Here is a 15,911-nt window from a genome sequence, read left to right on the forward strand (position 1 = left end):
TTCCTTCAAGATCCCTTCCAACCCACACCATCTCTGTGACAGTGAACTACTTCAGTCAGTCTTTTTCCTATCAGCATTGTCTTAAGGCTGTTAAGAAAAAGACTGGACTCCACAAGCTTTCAGACATTTTCTTTATAAGTATCTTGTTTTATCTGTTTTATTTTTCCCCCTGCTTTCTAATCTGTATTTATAGACATATCAACAAGAGAAATTTCTGTGGATTTCTTGTGAAGACATTTAATACACTTGGGAGCAATCCAGTCAGAAAAAGAAGTAATGTTAGATCCCTTGTGATGAATCAAGAATGTAGTTTCAAAACCAAAAAAACCTTACAGTACACCAATAAGTCAGTTGGTAAAAACATGTTGGCAGGATGAATTTTGCTTAAACAGTGAATAATGAATATATGTATTAAGGTTATTGTTTCTGGATAATTTCCAAATCATCTAATTATTCACATTATGCCTTGAAAGTAATTCATTCAAGCACAGATAAATGGGCCAGTCTGTTCAGGCCAAACGGTTAAGGGTTTGAGCAGGGAATAATTTATCATTTTACATTGGAACTACTGAAACAAATTTCATCTAAGTTATTTTCCAAATCTTTCTAGAAAGAGGCATCCAGAAATCAGGATCAAAAGTGTTCAAATCAGGCTCAATCCACTAACAAAGTGAGATGCTTTTTTGCACAGAGAATTCCCGACACTGCATCTTAACATCCCAATTTCTTTACCTTTTCTCCTTACAGAGAGTTAAAAAGTACATTATAGTGAATGTAACTGAAAATGTAACACTGACCTTTGTGCTAGCACTTGGCTTCTAGGAACTGGTTTGAGAGTTTATTATAATCGTCCTCATCTACCCATCCCCCTGCCCACCCATTCCCCACCAGCAGAAAGGAGAAAAACACCTCTCCCTAATAGGACTCACAGGAAGTAATGAATGTAAGTGAGGAAATGTGCTCAAAGTTTTAATTCGTGAAATGCTCTTTTGTGGAGAAGAAACAACTTGTGTGTTTTCTCTATGTTCCACAATAACTAACACATTGGTGTGTTAGAGTTATTGCAGAAACTCCCTTAGATTTTGGAAGTTTTAGGTTTTGGGATCATTCTTTCATAGCATACAGGAAATTCTGCAACTCCATGTTTCCAACTGGCTCCCAAGCAAAGCAGGATTACACAAAAACTGTTGGTTCAAAACATTGACATCATAAATAATGAATAATCACAAATACATTTGAGTTGCAGTATTTTTTTTAAAGTTGCTTGCAATTACTAAATATTAAACTTTAGGTGATTCTTTTATTTCAGATTATATAAATATCATTAAATAAATACCACAGTTTATACCTTTTATTTCACACATATAATATGAAAACTCCCTTCAAAACCAGTACTTTCATTCCAACCAGCCCCTCAATAGTCATCCCAAATACTAGCAAAATAGAAATTCTGGTTCCTCAAGACATTCAGAAATGTTCATATATTTTCCTTGAAAATTCCCCATCAGACATTAATTTCCTGAATCTCCATCATTAGGAGCCCTCTGCACCAAATCCCATTTAATAGATGAGAGGGTGTGTTTTACACTAACTTGAATTTGCCAAGGGAAGAAGTTCAGCTTCGTAGCTGGGGAAAAAAGCTGGCAGCTGCTTTTCAGCACCAGACTGAGGTTTTCAGCCTGAAAGGAAATTTATGACATTTTCTCATGCCCTGTAAACGGTTCCTCAGGACTTTTTATTTTGTGCACAACATGAGCCATCTTTTTTCACCAAGCACCATGTGAGGAGCCTTCTGCCCCAAGCAGCTCAGTGAGCCCTGCCTGGTCACCGGCAGGCATCTTGGCAGGATCAGGAATGATAGTGCAGGCAGCTTTTTTCAGCCCTCATCTCCAGAGTAGACACAGAGCTGCTGTTCACTTGCCTTTGAAATTACAGAGGAAAGAGACACAGAACTATTCAGAGAGCAATGATGATGCCAAATGTTGAGGTTTGATGGTGGTGGGTTTCTTTTTTTGATTACAAGTAAGTGACCACATTTCATAACGCCAGAATTACATCTCTGACATTTTAACGTGTTATCTTCTGTGAGAATAGAAATGATGATTTAAAATGCACTGGTTATTCAACAAACCTGGTAACTATAGAAACAAAAGATTTTACAATATACATCTTCTTGACTTCCATCTCAGTGTGAAGTCAATATACTGACATCCTCCAGTGATCAGTGGTCCCCTGCACCACTTCCTTGCCATATGTCTCGTTGCTGCCTCACTTCTTTACTTGTTCATTTAGGTTTTTTGCCCCTATTAGCTTCATCTGTCAGGCTGAAATAATGGATTGGGACGTGCTGGGGAGGTGTTAGACCAAGTGATGTGTTCTGACTAGCATTGCCCTGCAAGGAGAAAAGCCAGCTGGCATTGCCCAGGGGAGGCTCTTGGACACTTCTGCTCCACGCAGGGCCGCAGTTGGGATCAGGAGAAATAGACTCACACAACCATGACTGAGATTATTATTTAATGAATCAGGCAGATTTGGGGTCTAGACCATCCCTCTCCTCTATGCTTGTACAGGGTTAATTTTCAATAGGATTTTACAGTAGCTGCTGTGATACAAATAAGTAACAACATCTGATTCTTCTGGCCCTCTTCCTCTTCCCTTGTTTCCACTCATTCTGTGCCTTTGCACAGTGAAGACCTTTGTACCAACTAGCCTGAAATTTTCTGGGTTAGCATTTTAAATAAACCATATGCAGTCGTGCTCTTCAAGACATTTTCGATTCTTACCACTTATCTATGCAGCTCTTCTCTGTGTGTTTTGACACAAGGCCCAGAAGGACCTGTTATTTTCTTTTCAGCCTGTTGAGTTGTTTGCATCAGCTACCATGCTGTTTATATGTAATCTTTAAGACCCCCTTGAGCAAAGCAGAAGCTGTGTTGAGGTGATGGAAAGAGACAGCATTTTCATCACATAAATTTCAAAGCCATGTCTTTAGTGTGACAGGTTTGGCTTTTTTTTTCTTCTCACGTTTTCCCTCAGAAAAACCATCCACAAAGCTGTTCCCTGCTTGAGGTTCCTGATACGAATTTCGAAGAATGACCTCCTGAGGGGATCCATAAATGAGTCATCACTCAGGACCTCTCTCTGCAGCCACCACTCTCTTGCTGGCAGGACCAAGAGCACTTGTGTTCCCTCCGTTTCTACTGGAGAAGCTGTAAGTCTTTTCTTGTTTCCATGAAAGAAAGTGAGTATAACATTTCTCAGACTCTAAATAAGCAGCTCTATAAATACATATTCAAAATTAGAGAACAGAAAAGGGAAAGAGGAGAGCGTAGCTGAATTTTTTTGGTCATGTAAGGTAATTTCTGCAAAGCTGGAAGTTCATGCATGATGATTTACGATCAGAAAAAGCGTTCAGGCCAGTATAGCTGTGTGATTCTGATGCCTGCTGGGACTAAGGATGTTCAGATTAAGTCCTTAATGTGAACTAAAAAGAGCCATTATCAGATACTCCCTGTTTCATCAACTGCTGGCTCCATTAGATTTCTCACTGATCTGGAGGACAAGAAAACAATCTTCCATCCAAAGTTTTATAACTTAACCAAAATCTGTATTATTATTTTAAAAGAAGTCAATTTTCTGTAGGATGGGAAATTTTTGACTTCTTTACCTGGACTTTAGCCATGAGGAATGAAAGACTCCTGCCCTTAGAGCATGGTGGGGTGTTTCTAAGAACATACTCCAAGCACCAGTAAGGCTGGTGACTAAGTGAGATAGAAACAAAAGAATCCCTTGAGACTCCTCACAGCCTCTCTCAGTCACAAGAAGCTGGCCTTGCCTGCAGAGGTGCTGGGAAGGTGGCTCCTGGGGGAGGCAGCAGCCACAGCAGAGTCTGGGCTGGGGCTCGCCCTCCTGTGCTGCTGCCCCTCAGTTTGGGCATCAGAAACCTCCCAGAGCAACAGCTGCCACCAGCTCACAAAATGATGAATCCTAGCCATACCTTTAGGTATAAAAACCTAAATTTTCTCCCATTACTCCTTTGTTTGATGCCAAATGAAGTAATTTTAGCTGTATCATCCTGATCCAAAAAGCTTTCTGTTCTTCACTGTTGGTCACCACTTGGTTTAGGTTTGTTCATGGTAGCAGGTTATTGCATGTATTTCAGTGCATGTCCTGCTTCAATAGACAGGATAATGAGGATGAGAGGCTTCAGCTTTTGGCCCATCTTTGACTTAGAAATCTCAGTTAAAACCTCTGCTGTTAGCAGAGCACAACACTGTGCTGTGCTGAGTTGATGCAGCCAAAGGCAATTGTCCTTGGGGCAACTGACAGCTCAGTGCAGCTGTAGAGGTTTTAGCTGACACAGCAGCTGCTGAAATAAAAGCTAAGCTCGATGACTTTGGCATGACAGCAGGACTGACTGAAATTTTGGAATGCTCCAATAAAACATTGATGGAAAAGAAATGACACCAGGAACACTGTAAAAGATGCAGCTGTTGCCACCAACATTTTCCTCTGTGTGTTATGTACATGTTAGTGAAGGGAACAAACATATTTGTGAGTCATGTCAAGGAACGTTTCATTCAAGAGTTTAATTCAACAAGTGAGGAGAAATAAATAGATGGCCACACACAGATGTATGAGTAAGGTGATGCAGTGGAATTATGTGCTATCTTCCCACTTGTGTGGAGCCCTGTCTGCCTGTCTGGCCTCTGTCTATTCATATCTAAAAGGTGGTGTTAGAGCGGAATGATCTCATCATTGATACTCAATCAAAAAGTCACCACAAAGTAAGAGATGACAGACAGCCTCACCCCAGGCCTCAAAATGGAACAGCACTTTTGCAGTGTCTCATTTGTGCTTCATTACTGCCATGCTCTTAGAAAATTAGAGCAAAGCCCACCCACTCTCTCCCATGCACTAATGATGCTTTGTAGAATCAGCAAGCTTATGCAGATTGAGAAGCCCTTGGTTTTCTGGATATTCTACTGGGATGTATGCAAACATGGTTTTGGATCTGTCCATGTCCATGGTATTGTATCAGATACTGGTCACACAGAATGCCACAAGACATATTAAACAGATTGATTGTATTAACTCCCATCTCTAGAATTCAGATACGCTGCAGGTATAAGTATAGCATAAACAATGAGATAAAAAATGGTGAAAAATGTCCTGGTGAAAAGAGTTTAAATAAATTTTCATTATTTCCAAGATGGTTCTATTTTTGGTCAGCAAGCAAAATAGTTCTGGGTGACAAGACTGAAAATAAAGCCTCTCCCCAGGGGAGTTTTGAGTGTGAGACTTATGTTAGAACAGCTTCAGTTTTCTGTGAATGTGCATGGGTTTTGCTGGAGTTTGAGATTTTACAAGAATTTGACAAAGGATGCAACTGTCTGAAATCCTTCATCAATTTGTGATTAGACCTGGAGCAATGTAGAGCTTGACCCTGTAGAGCCAGCTCAAGAGAAACTGAAGCCTCGCCGAAGTCATTCTTTCTCCACAAGTCCGAGACAAGAGAAGAGAGACCCGCTCCCAAAGACGTGCAGCTGTGATGCAGCCACTGCCGAAAAGGTACGGAAAAAAGTCTCAGCTGAGGATTCTCCCTTTTAGTGCTAATCTTGCTGCAGTATATCATCTTTGGAATGATAATTCTACCTTTATGCCCATCTATTTCATCTATAGGCTTTATTTATACTGACTCTGACATCGTGTTTGTCCTTGCTGTTATTTCTTTTCTTTTCTTTTTTTTTTTTTTTCAATGTGTGACAAATGACAGTGCCAGTAATGCCTAATTAACTTTTTTTTGCTGATATTTGCCTGTTTTTGGAAAGCTAGCTCTGCTTATAGCTCTGAAGCTGCATTAAGGCATAGTAAATCGCATCAGATGTAAGAAGATGAGTTCCTTGCCTCTTTGCCTGTTTATCTACCCCAGCTGTGGTTCCTTCCATCATGGCCCTTGTGTCCTACTGCAGTCTCCTTTTAGAGTAAAGTCAAGTCTGCCAAACAGAATTTGACGTTATAGAAGCCACCCTTTTCCTTGTTTTCAGTGCACATTAAAATGTTTTATTTTTGTTGAGGGGGAAGACAAGAAAGAACTCTCATTTCTCCCTAAGGGTGGGAGAGTCTGGCAGCTGCCACCCTTCCCTCACTGAAAGAGGAGACGGTGAGTACTCAGCACATCCTCTGTGGATGCATCACCCTCATTGGCCAAACCACTAAGGTTTGGTGTCCTGCTGTTGAGGAGCACCCCATTCCCTGATGGCAGCAGTTGGTCACCCCTGAGTCAGCTTCTGCCAGATTGTAACACCAGTTTCCAAATGAGTACTTGTATGGGTGGCACAGTGTCAGGCACACACCAGTGCTGCCTTTTCAGGGAAAGACAGATGTGGCTTACAGAACCCTGTCTGTGGCTGGACTGAGTAGTATCTCCTTTTTTGATGGAGGCACCTTTGCATGGGGTTTTTCTAGTGCATGTGGACAAACACGCACAGATTGGGCAGCTATAGCATCTGCTTCTGTGCCCTGTGCTCACTTCCAGATCTAAAGGTAATTGCCTAGACACAGCCTAGTTTAAAGCAGGAACTACAGTAGTTTCACGACTATAAGGCGCACCGGATCACAAGGCGCACCTCCAGGAGTCGGCAAATTTCCGAACTTTGTCCATATATAAGGTGCACCAGACTATAAGGCGCACTTTTTTTCTTTGCAGTGAGGATCTGCATGCAACAAAGTAACAAATTAGTAACAATCGCACCAGCTGTGCTGTCTTGGGTTACAATACAGGATGTGATCAAAGTATCTATTCTGTCACCATCTTTTGTGACTAGGTGGGGCAGTGATCCTTATCTCTGTGGGAGATATTTTGCTAGTGGGCCATCCACTGAAACCAGTAGGGCATTGTTTTTTATCTTTGCACCCCCATCCTTCCTCCAAGGAGTTGTCTTCTGCTAATGGCCTACTGAGTCCCACTGTTTGACTGATAAAATTACTTTATCCCATTGAGAGTTGCTCCAGCCAGGGGGAAGAGCCTAGCCTTTCTTACCTAGATAAAAACTGAAATTCTGGGACACCAAGTTGCCCTCTTTTCCCTGGATGCAAGAGGAAAACCAGACTTTTTTTCCATATCATCGCTGGACCTTCAGAGGGAGGCTGCACCCTTCTACAAGACCAATGCTTCAACTGAAGCACATCTGTCACTGCAGGAGCCACCATTTAATGGGACTGCTACCAACACCCTGACTGACGGGTGTCACCGTGACGGGGTGTCAGGCTGTGCTCTGACTTTGTGTCTTTGTTTGAAGGACAGGTGTCTGCTAAGAAAGGCAGGAACCTCTCTTTGAAATGGAGAATGTAAACCCCCTCCCTCCAAATTATTATAATTTTGAAATCAAGGGGCTCTCAGGCAAAGATATGGGAATTAGGAATAACAGTTCTTTACTAGGGAAATTAAAATAGAAAGACAGTACTACAAAGAAACAAACTCCAAGCCCTGACAAAGTCAGAGTACAACCTGACACCCTGTCAGGCAGGGTGTTGGTAGCAGTCCCATTAAATGGTGGCTGCAGTCTTCTTGCAGTAACAGGTGTGGTTTAGTCGAAGCAGCGGTCTTGTAGAAGGTGCAGTTTCCTTCCAGAGGTGTAGTAGTGATGTGGAGAAATCTCATTTTTTTTCTAGTGTCCAGTAGAGAAAGGGCTACTTGGTGTCCTAGAATTTCAGTTTTTATCTTGGTAAGAAAGGCTTGGCTCTCCCCCCTGGCTGGAGCAACTCTCAATGGGATAAAGTAATTCTATCAGTCACACAGTGGGACTCAATGGGCCATTAGCAGAAGATAACTCCCTGGAGGAAGGATGAGGGGGTGCAAAGATAAAGAACACTGGCCCACCTGGTTTCAATGGATGGCCCATTAGCAGATTATCTCCCACAGAGATAAGGATCACTGCCCCACCTGGTCACAACAGATAGTGATAGAATAGATACTTTGATCACATCCTGTATTGTAACCCAAGACACTTTGTCAGTGTTTGGGGTTTGTTTCTTTGTAGTACTGTATTTCTATCTTACAGTAATTTCACGAAAACAAGCCGCACTGAGTATAAGCCGCATTTCTGGGTGTTGGCAAACGTTTCGTTCTTTGTCCATAAATAAGCCGCACCCGAGTATAAGGTGCTCTGTCGTTCACAGCGAGGACCCGTGTGCAACAAAGTTGCCAATTAGTAACAGAATCGTGGCAGGGCGGGGTTTACTGGCTCGGCTCGGGCTGTGCAGGCTCGGCCCACTCGGGGCTGCCGACAGGGCCAGGTGGCCCAGCCCGGCGCTGCCGCTTGGCAGGGCCGCTCAGGGCCAGCCGCTGCTGCCACTGGGCTCAGTCACCCCAGCCCGGCACTGCCCCCCGGTGGCAGGCAGGGACAGAGCCCCTCCCGCTCCTGCAGCGGTGGCGGGTGGGGACGGAGCTTCCCCACTCCTGCCGCAGCGGGCGGGGGCAGGAGCCCCCTGCTTACCACACGGGCCGCGGCGATGGCAGCACGGAGCCCCCGCCTTCCCCCCAGGCCGCGGGGAAGGCAGCACGGGGCCCCCATGTCTCTCCCCCGGGCTGTGGCAGAGGAGGGAAGGAGAGAGCTCTCCCTCCTCTCTCCCCGCCCCCGTGCTGCCTGCAGGCAGCCAGCTCCACCCACAGCACAACAGAGTAACAATTTGTAACAATCGCGAAATGCCGGCTTTTACTGGCAAGTTGCTCGACTCGGCACCTCGGTTTCCACTTCTGGGGGTGGAAATGTCAGAAAATTATTCACATATTAGCCGCTCCTGAGTATTAGCTGCATTTCCTGTTTGGGAGCAAAATTTTAGTCAAAATGATGCAGCTTGTATTCGTGAAACTACTGTAATTTCCCTAGTAAAGAACTGTTATTCCAATTCTCATATCTTTGCCTGAGAGCCCCTTAATCTCAAAATTATAATAATTTGGAGGGAGGGGATTTACATTCTCCATTTCAAAGAGAGGCTCCTGCCTTTCTTAGCAGACACCGCTCCTCCAAACCAGGACACGTGCTGAGCCCCGCTGTGCCCCACGGCCCCACGCGGTTCGGCTCGCAGCTCGCACTTCCGGGTTGGCAAATTTCCGAACTTTGCCCATATATAAGGCACTCCGGAATATAAGGCGCACTTCCGGGTTCGGATCAAAATTTTAGTCAAAAGGGTGCGCCTTATAGTCATGAAATTACTGTACTTTGAAAATTTCCAGCCACCCAATGACCCAGTTCCTGCATGCCTCTGTCCTGTCTTCTTTCATGTGTATCATTAAGACCAAGTCTTGTAACTGTTGTGAACAGCATTGGTGGAAAAACAGCGACTTCGAATGTGGTGTCAGGCAAACTCAAATCTACCACTTAGTTCTGCTGCTTTCTATCAGCAGTCAAGTGTGTCCAAGGTTGTAGGCAAATGGCAAAGGATATTGTCTCCAGGTTCTAGAGAATCACTGGCTTTCAGTCTCACAAGGAAGGAGAAGGGAAGTGAATCTCTGGTGGTCTGCATAAACAGTTCAGTAATTAAATAAATATATCTGTACCTGGAATTTAGCAACTGTGTAGCCTGCAAGAAGGCTCATGTGCTATACTTTGGCTTTGAAAGACATCTCTTGAATTACTTTGATAAACAGCTCTTTAGACTTTCAGTAGCATTCACTGAGCTGAGAAGTTTATTTACATTGAATGTTCAAAGCCTCATTTGTTTTTCTTACTGTTTTCAGCAGAGATTCCGTGTGTTGTGAAGGTCCTGTGTTTGTTCATTGCAGCTAAATGCAATGCATCAGTATTCATACTATCAGAATATTTATTTGACAACCTCAGTTAGGATATTTCACAGTGAGACCACCCATTTATCCTCAAAAAACCTCCAGAAAACCCCAACAAACCCTAAAGAAGCACCAATGTAGTTTTTAATGTTTATTTTAAGGTTTTAATAGCATTACTGGATTGTCTTTGACTGAATTCCAACTAGAGCACTTCCAAAAACTCTCAGTTGTGAACAAACCAGTCAGTGTCCCAGGCTTGGTGCATTCCAAAGCATAAACACACGTGACTATTTTCTGTGCTGTCACACAGATATGATCCAGCTCCATGACTTACTTCAGTTATGGTAGTAACAAACTTGATGTAGGCTGACGCCTGGAAATTTAACATGGCAGTGAAGAGGCTTTTCTGGAAGGATTAAAATGTGGGTTTGGATACTTGATTTCAAAGGAGGGTGGTCAAATGTCCTCTCTGCATCTGAGTTTTGTTTCAAGAGAATTACCTGATGTGAAAACTATTAAAAAAACTTGTCAGTGGGTGTTGTTCCCACCAAGCCACATCCAAAAGAGACCTATTCTTCTGTTGCAATGAAAACATCACTTGAAACAGGGAGGAGTAGTTTTGGAGTTGTATTTTTTCATTCTATTATTATCTTTGATATGGAAGAATGGACTTTTCTTCTCTGTTACACTGATTTAAACCAATTTTTTTTTTAGCACAGTGTGCTTCCCTCCACTTGGTAGATAGAGCAGCTGGAGAAATCATTATTAATAGGGATTCGTGAATGATTCCTGCTTGTGGAGTAGAATGACACAAAACTATAGGAATTCCCATAGTAATGAAGTAAAAACTGCACTTTACTTTAAATGTTGCTTTTCCCTAGAAAGGAGGGACTTCTAGCTCATCTCTATATCTGACATGATTTTATCTCCTTGATTGTAATTTTTTAAAGGAAGCCAAAACTGATCACTGATGCCCTCCCTTGCCACTGTATTTAGATATTTACTGACACTTTCAAAGCTTACTTACTTGACTCTGAATTTGGATGCTGTACACAAGACTTATGGAAAAAACAGAGGCCTTACCATCAGAGCCGAGTTAAAAATCAGAATTCTCTCAAAATAGGCAGATAAGAAATTGTTTGAAAAGTGAGCATTTATTGCTTCTTTCTTGAAGGAAGCACTTTTCAATGTGTGCATACAAGGCCACCAACTTCCCTGAGGATGTATCAGGAGCCATTTGGGGAGAGAGAGATTGTCACAAGGTTCACAAAACTTTAGGAAAATGAAGAATGAAGTGTACTTGAGTCTTACCTGAGATCTCTTCTATGAGAAGAGAGAGAAGTGCAATAATTTAGTACTCTGTTACCCTGAGATGCATTAAAAATTAAGCAGTACCATTATTTAGTGATGAAATAAGTCAGATACAGGAATGAGTTTTTGTTTTCTTTTTTTTTTTTTCTTTTCAGTCTTTGCTGATATATGAGTACATCTTCTTTTGCTCCATTTAACATTTTGCTTTCCAAGCAGTACATGTTAGCACATAATGATTTTCCCTCAAATTAATAATTCAATTCAATTTTCATTTAGAAAATTGGCCTGGTGGCTCAAATATTGACTAGTCGCAATGAATATTTCAAATACTGTTTTCCACAGCCGTATGGTGTCTGACCAAATCTTATATCTCCTCTCCAGGTTTCGCTTTCCTCCAGCTGTTTGGAGAAGGTGTTTGGGCAGCCTGTCCTACCCAGTTCCTCTGCAGCACTCGTTACCAGCTCCCAGAGAGCAACTTCTCTGCCTATCAGATTGAATAGCAGCAATGTCACCAGAGGAGACTCGAGCACTTCCCATATGGCAACTCAAGGAAGTCAAGCAAATGGAGTTGTGGATTCTGTCATTAGAAATGCAGTCCCTCGCATCATCATCATTCCTACCTCAGAGACCAATCTGTTTCAGGAAGAACTGGAAGAGACTGAATTATTCCACTTTCATGACAAAAAGGGCAATCTGCTGGACTTGGAAGGGCTTAGCTCATCCATGGAGTTCCTTGAAGCTGTTGAGAAATTTCTATCGTAAGTTTGTCAAAAGAAAACTTTCCGGCAATTATTTTCTTGGCATCTTCTCCACTTAATTATACCAAATAACTGAAGCCTTGTAGGTTAGATCATCAGATTTTTTTTGTATGTTTATATGGTAGTCACTAGGCAGCCTTCAGATTTATCTTTGTCCAAACCAGCTCAGGCATGGAAACAGGCTTTCTTTCAGATTGTGCTGCAGGAAATGAGCAGTGGAAGATCTGGCAGCACGATCAAGTGGCATTGGTCAAGGAGGACGCCTGATTTGTTGCCACTGATGGGGGTGCCAGCAGAAGGGAAAAGCACTGACCGAGAGCAGGGTCAGCTGCTGAATGCTTCTGCTATCTGCACACGGAACAGCCTTTCTGTTTTGGCAGCTCTGCTCTGGACAGGGATGGGAAGCACTGCAAGACTGCAACTTCCACCAGCCCCAGCAGTAAGGCAGATGGCTACATGACCTCAGCTTCAGTTTTATCAAATAATTCTCAGCATTGTTTTTGCTGTGTTTTAGTTTTTAAATAGGATGCTTGCTAAACATAAAGAAAGAAACTGGTGGATTTTCACTGGGAAGTGACTGCTTCCCAGCTTCTACTCCTCTGAAGTTTAGTGGTAGAAATCTGGATTTTACCTCACCATTAGCATGGTCACCTAAATGTCAAAATGTAAGGTGCTATATGCTAAAACATACACTACTGTAGCAGCATTCAGAGTACCTTCAGAGTTACAGTCCTGATTAAATATATATGTATCCTAATGAGCCTATGATTGAAAGGGTGAATGGTCACAGCTGGCTTGACAAGTCATTGACAAAAATAAAGCCTTGGCTGCTGTATATCACTTGTCTGTTCAGAGGAGGTTCTTCTCATCTCCTCTAAAACAAACCAGCAGATGTCTTTCACGGGTCACTTACCAGAGGCCTTCAGAATGGGTAAAACATTATCTTGGGAAGAGAACCACACTGTACTGTGGTGTTTGCTACAGGATCTGCTTACATCATTATCTATGGTTACTAAATGTGCTCATTTTATCTGTGCTTCACATTATGGCTCAGGCTCACAGGACTCTCTTAGCATTTTATTCCTAACTGCACTCTTCCTTTTTTTTTTACTCATTTTCCCATTTCTCCACGTCTTCCCTTTCAGTCTCTGATTTTCAAACATAGACAACAAGTTGAACAAGTTGTACCACATTGTTCTTCACATAATATCAATATATACTAGTAGAAATCAGGTGTTCCTCTGGCTATAATAGCGCAAATATTTGGTCCAGGGAGACTAATAGCATTCAAACATTCTAACTAGAGAGTGAAAGTTTATGTTCATAGTCTCAGTTTATTTCCTTGGCTGTATCCTAGATTGTGCGGAGACCAATGAGATAATTTCCACGTTTTGTGTATTTCACTGGCTGATCTCGGGAAGTAATTTCTCTTTGCCTGGTTTCCTGATGCAAAAACCAGATGGGAAATGTAGAAGTGTTTTTAATTACCTTTTTCGTTACAAAAAAAGGCAACACAAATCTTGTTTGCAACAAGCTAGACAGGAAGATCGCTAAAGAACAAATTAAAACCCAGAGCAATACAGGAGAGAGAAGAATGCCTCCAAACTTGCACACCTGAGGCTCTGCAAGGTGCCAGACCCTTGAGAGGACTGAGATGCTTGCATTTGATATAGACTGTACAATTTTTAGAAAAATTAAAAAAAAAAGTCACTGGTGGGTTACAGCTGTGACAGGCTGCCTAATGCAGTGCTGACACTCTTAATGCTGCTATTATTTGAGGTGCTCTGCTGACTGGAGACCCTCATAGTTCTCACTGTGGAAAGCAGGGAGGAAAGGGGGAGTGGAGCCCCATCATGCCTGTGGCTGCCTGTGTGTAGCCCTGGTTTGTGGTGCTGGAGGACCAAGGCTCAGCTGGGGCAGCACCACGCTGTGATTCCTGCAGCCAGGGTGCCAAACCCTGTGCCCACTGAGTGCCGAGGTTTCTGTTGGGGCCAGGAATCTGCCAAGGTCATCTACAATGAGCTCAGCAATTCCAAGGGGAATTCCTCCATTTGAGGACTGGTACAGTGAGCAGACAACTGTTGGGGACAGGGACGTGCTCACTTGCAGTTCCACAGTGCCAGGTTTTCATCCACTGCATAGTTTTGGCCACAACGAGTAATCAAATGTTAATTATGTATTATGTTCATGGGAAATGGGGCAGGCTTAGTCCTAGTCTAAACATACTGTCCAACCCTTTTGGATTCTTGTCTTTTTTTTTTTCCTGAACCTGCCCTCTGATTTTTTTTTCTACACCAACTGTGCAGTCAGTGACCTTACTTCTTGCATTTAATATGCTCAGTTGCTGTATTTGTTTCCTTCTTGAGCCAGATGTTAGGAAGCAAGTGTTCTTTCAAGGCTTCCAAGCCTTAGACCTGACTTTTACTATTGTAGTTACTCCAAACAACTATAGAAAATGCATTTGGTGTTCCATGTTATAAAAACATGTTTTGGAGTAGATTTTGCACTCAGATTATGACAGACTTATACTGGGAAGGCTGTAGGCAGGATGAAGAATGGAAGACCTGAAGTTATAATCAACAGATTCCTCTGTATCTGAAGTTCTGCCTACAAGAAGGCTCTCCAGTAATCTCTTGTATGTGTTTGGTGCTATTACTGTGCAGGTACTGTGAGCGTGTCTCAGAAAATTAACAGGCTTGAGGTATGTGCAAACAATGTTTCATTTTTATGCTGTTAGTGTCCTACACTGTTAGTACCATTGCTTTGGAAGCTACTATCAAGATTACTGCTTATTTAAACTGATCCAGGCTAAAATATCAAATGGTACAACGGTAGAGAGATAAAACATGAAGTTGTATGAAATACCAAATAGACTTACTGCAGTCACTGTGACACTTCTGCAGAAACATCAGTAATAGAGTAAATTAGTCTCACATTGAGTACCACAATGCAGGAGAATTTTGCAAGCTTCTCTGTTGCCACGTTAGAATAGATGGCACATAAAAATGTACTAATTAATGTTGCTTAAGATTTCACAAAGGAATGTATCAGTTCACTCAAATTGAATAAAAAATTCTTAGCAGTTAAACTGATTTATCCATTGTTTGTTTTTCCTATTTAATCATTATTTTTGGAGCCAGGAGGGGGAAGAAAAAAAATTGAATCAAAGATTTTGAAACCTGTGCTCTGATCCAGTTATTAGTAAAATACATACATATATATTACAGTAATTTTACGACCATAAGGCACACTGGATTATAAGGCGCATCCCCCGAGAGTCGGCAAATTTCGCGACTTTGTACATTATATAAGACGCACCGGATTATAAGGCACACTTTTTTTTTTTTTGCAGCGAGGATCTGTGCTGTGTGCAACAAAGTAACAAATTAGTAACGGAATCCTGCGATTGTGGAGTTTACCGGCAGGTGCTCAATTTGCAAACATTTTTCACAGATTGACGTAGCCTTTAAACGCAGCCCCAAGCGCCCTTCCCATGCACAGGCCCGGCACTCCCGCCCGCCCCCAGCTGGCGAGGCAGGGCTCGGGATGGTGATGGCTCATACCTTGGGGTTGCTGCAGTTCAGGGCGGGTCAGGGCCACCACGGCTCAGGGCGGCTCGGGGCTGGCCGTGGCGTGGGGCCGCCCGTGGTTTGGGGCCACCCGTGATTCGGGGCTGCGCGGGACCACCCGCTCCCTCCCTCCCTGTGCGGCTCCTGCCGGCTGCAGCCGCCCACTCCCACCCCACCTCGCGACTCAGTGCTCCCGTGGCGCCACCCCCCCTTGCGGCTCGGCTCACAGCTTGCACTTCTGAGTTGGCAAATTTCGCAACTTTGTCCATCAGATAAGGCGCACTGGACTATAAGGCGCACTTCCGGGTTTGGACCAAAATTTTAGTCAAAAGGGTGCGCCTTATAGTCGTGAAATTACTGTACTTTCTTTTCAAGTCATTTAGACTGCTCAGGAGCAAGCACTCACCTGCTTGAGTGCATAACATCTAAATTTATAGTTCACTGGCTTGGTAAAACCTGAAGTTGCGCAGCTACTTTTGAAATACA

The 15,911-nt window shown here is 42.9% G+C and overlaps 1 protein-coding gene across 2 annotated transcripts in view; it reads left to right on the plus strand.

The window, feature by feature from the left end:
* The window catches only part of LOC116997143 (melanopsin-like), a 38,361-nt gene extending 23,417 nt beyond the window's left edge, over nucleotides 1-14,944 (plus strand). For both annotated transcript variants that reach the window (XM_033061421.1, XM_033061420.1), the window contains 3 exons: nucleotides 3,037-3,211; nucleotides 5,422-5,571; nucleotides 11,480-14,944. In XM_033061421.1, coding sequence (XP_032917312.1) covers nucleotides 3,037-3,211; nucleotides 5,422-5,571; nucleotides 11,480-11,860 — 706 coding nt within the window. In that variant the 3' untranslated portion in view covers nucleotides 11,861-14,944. The remainder of the gene's footprint in view (nucleotides 1-3,036; nucleotides 3,212-5,421; nucleotides 5,572-11,479) is intronic.
* The last annotated feature ends 967 nt before the right edge of the window (nucleotides 14,945-15,911 follow it).

This window comes from Catharus ustulatus, chromosome 5 (genome assembly GCF_009819885.2).
Source record: "Catharus ustulatus isolate bCatUst1 chromosome 5, bCatUst1.pri.v2, whole genome shotgun sequence".
In the NCBI taxonomy this organism is placed as follows: Eukaryota; Metazoa; Chordata; class Aves; order Passeriformes; family Turdidae; genus Catharus; species Catharus ustulatus.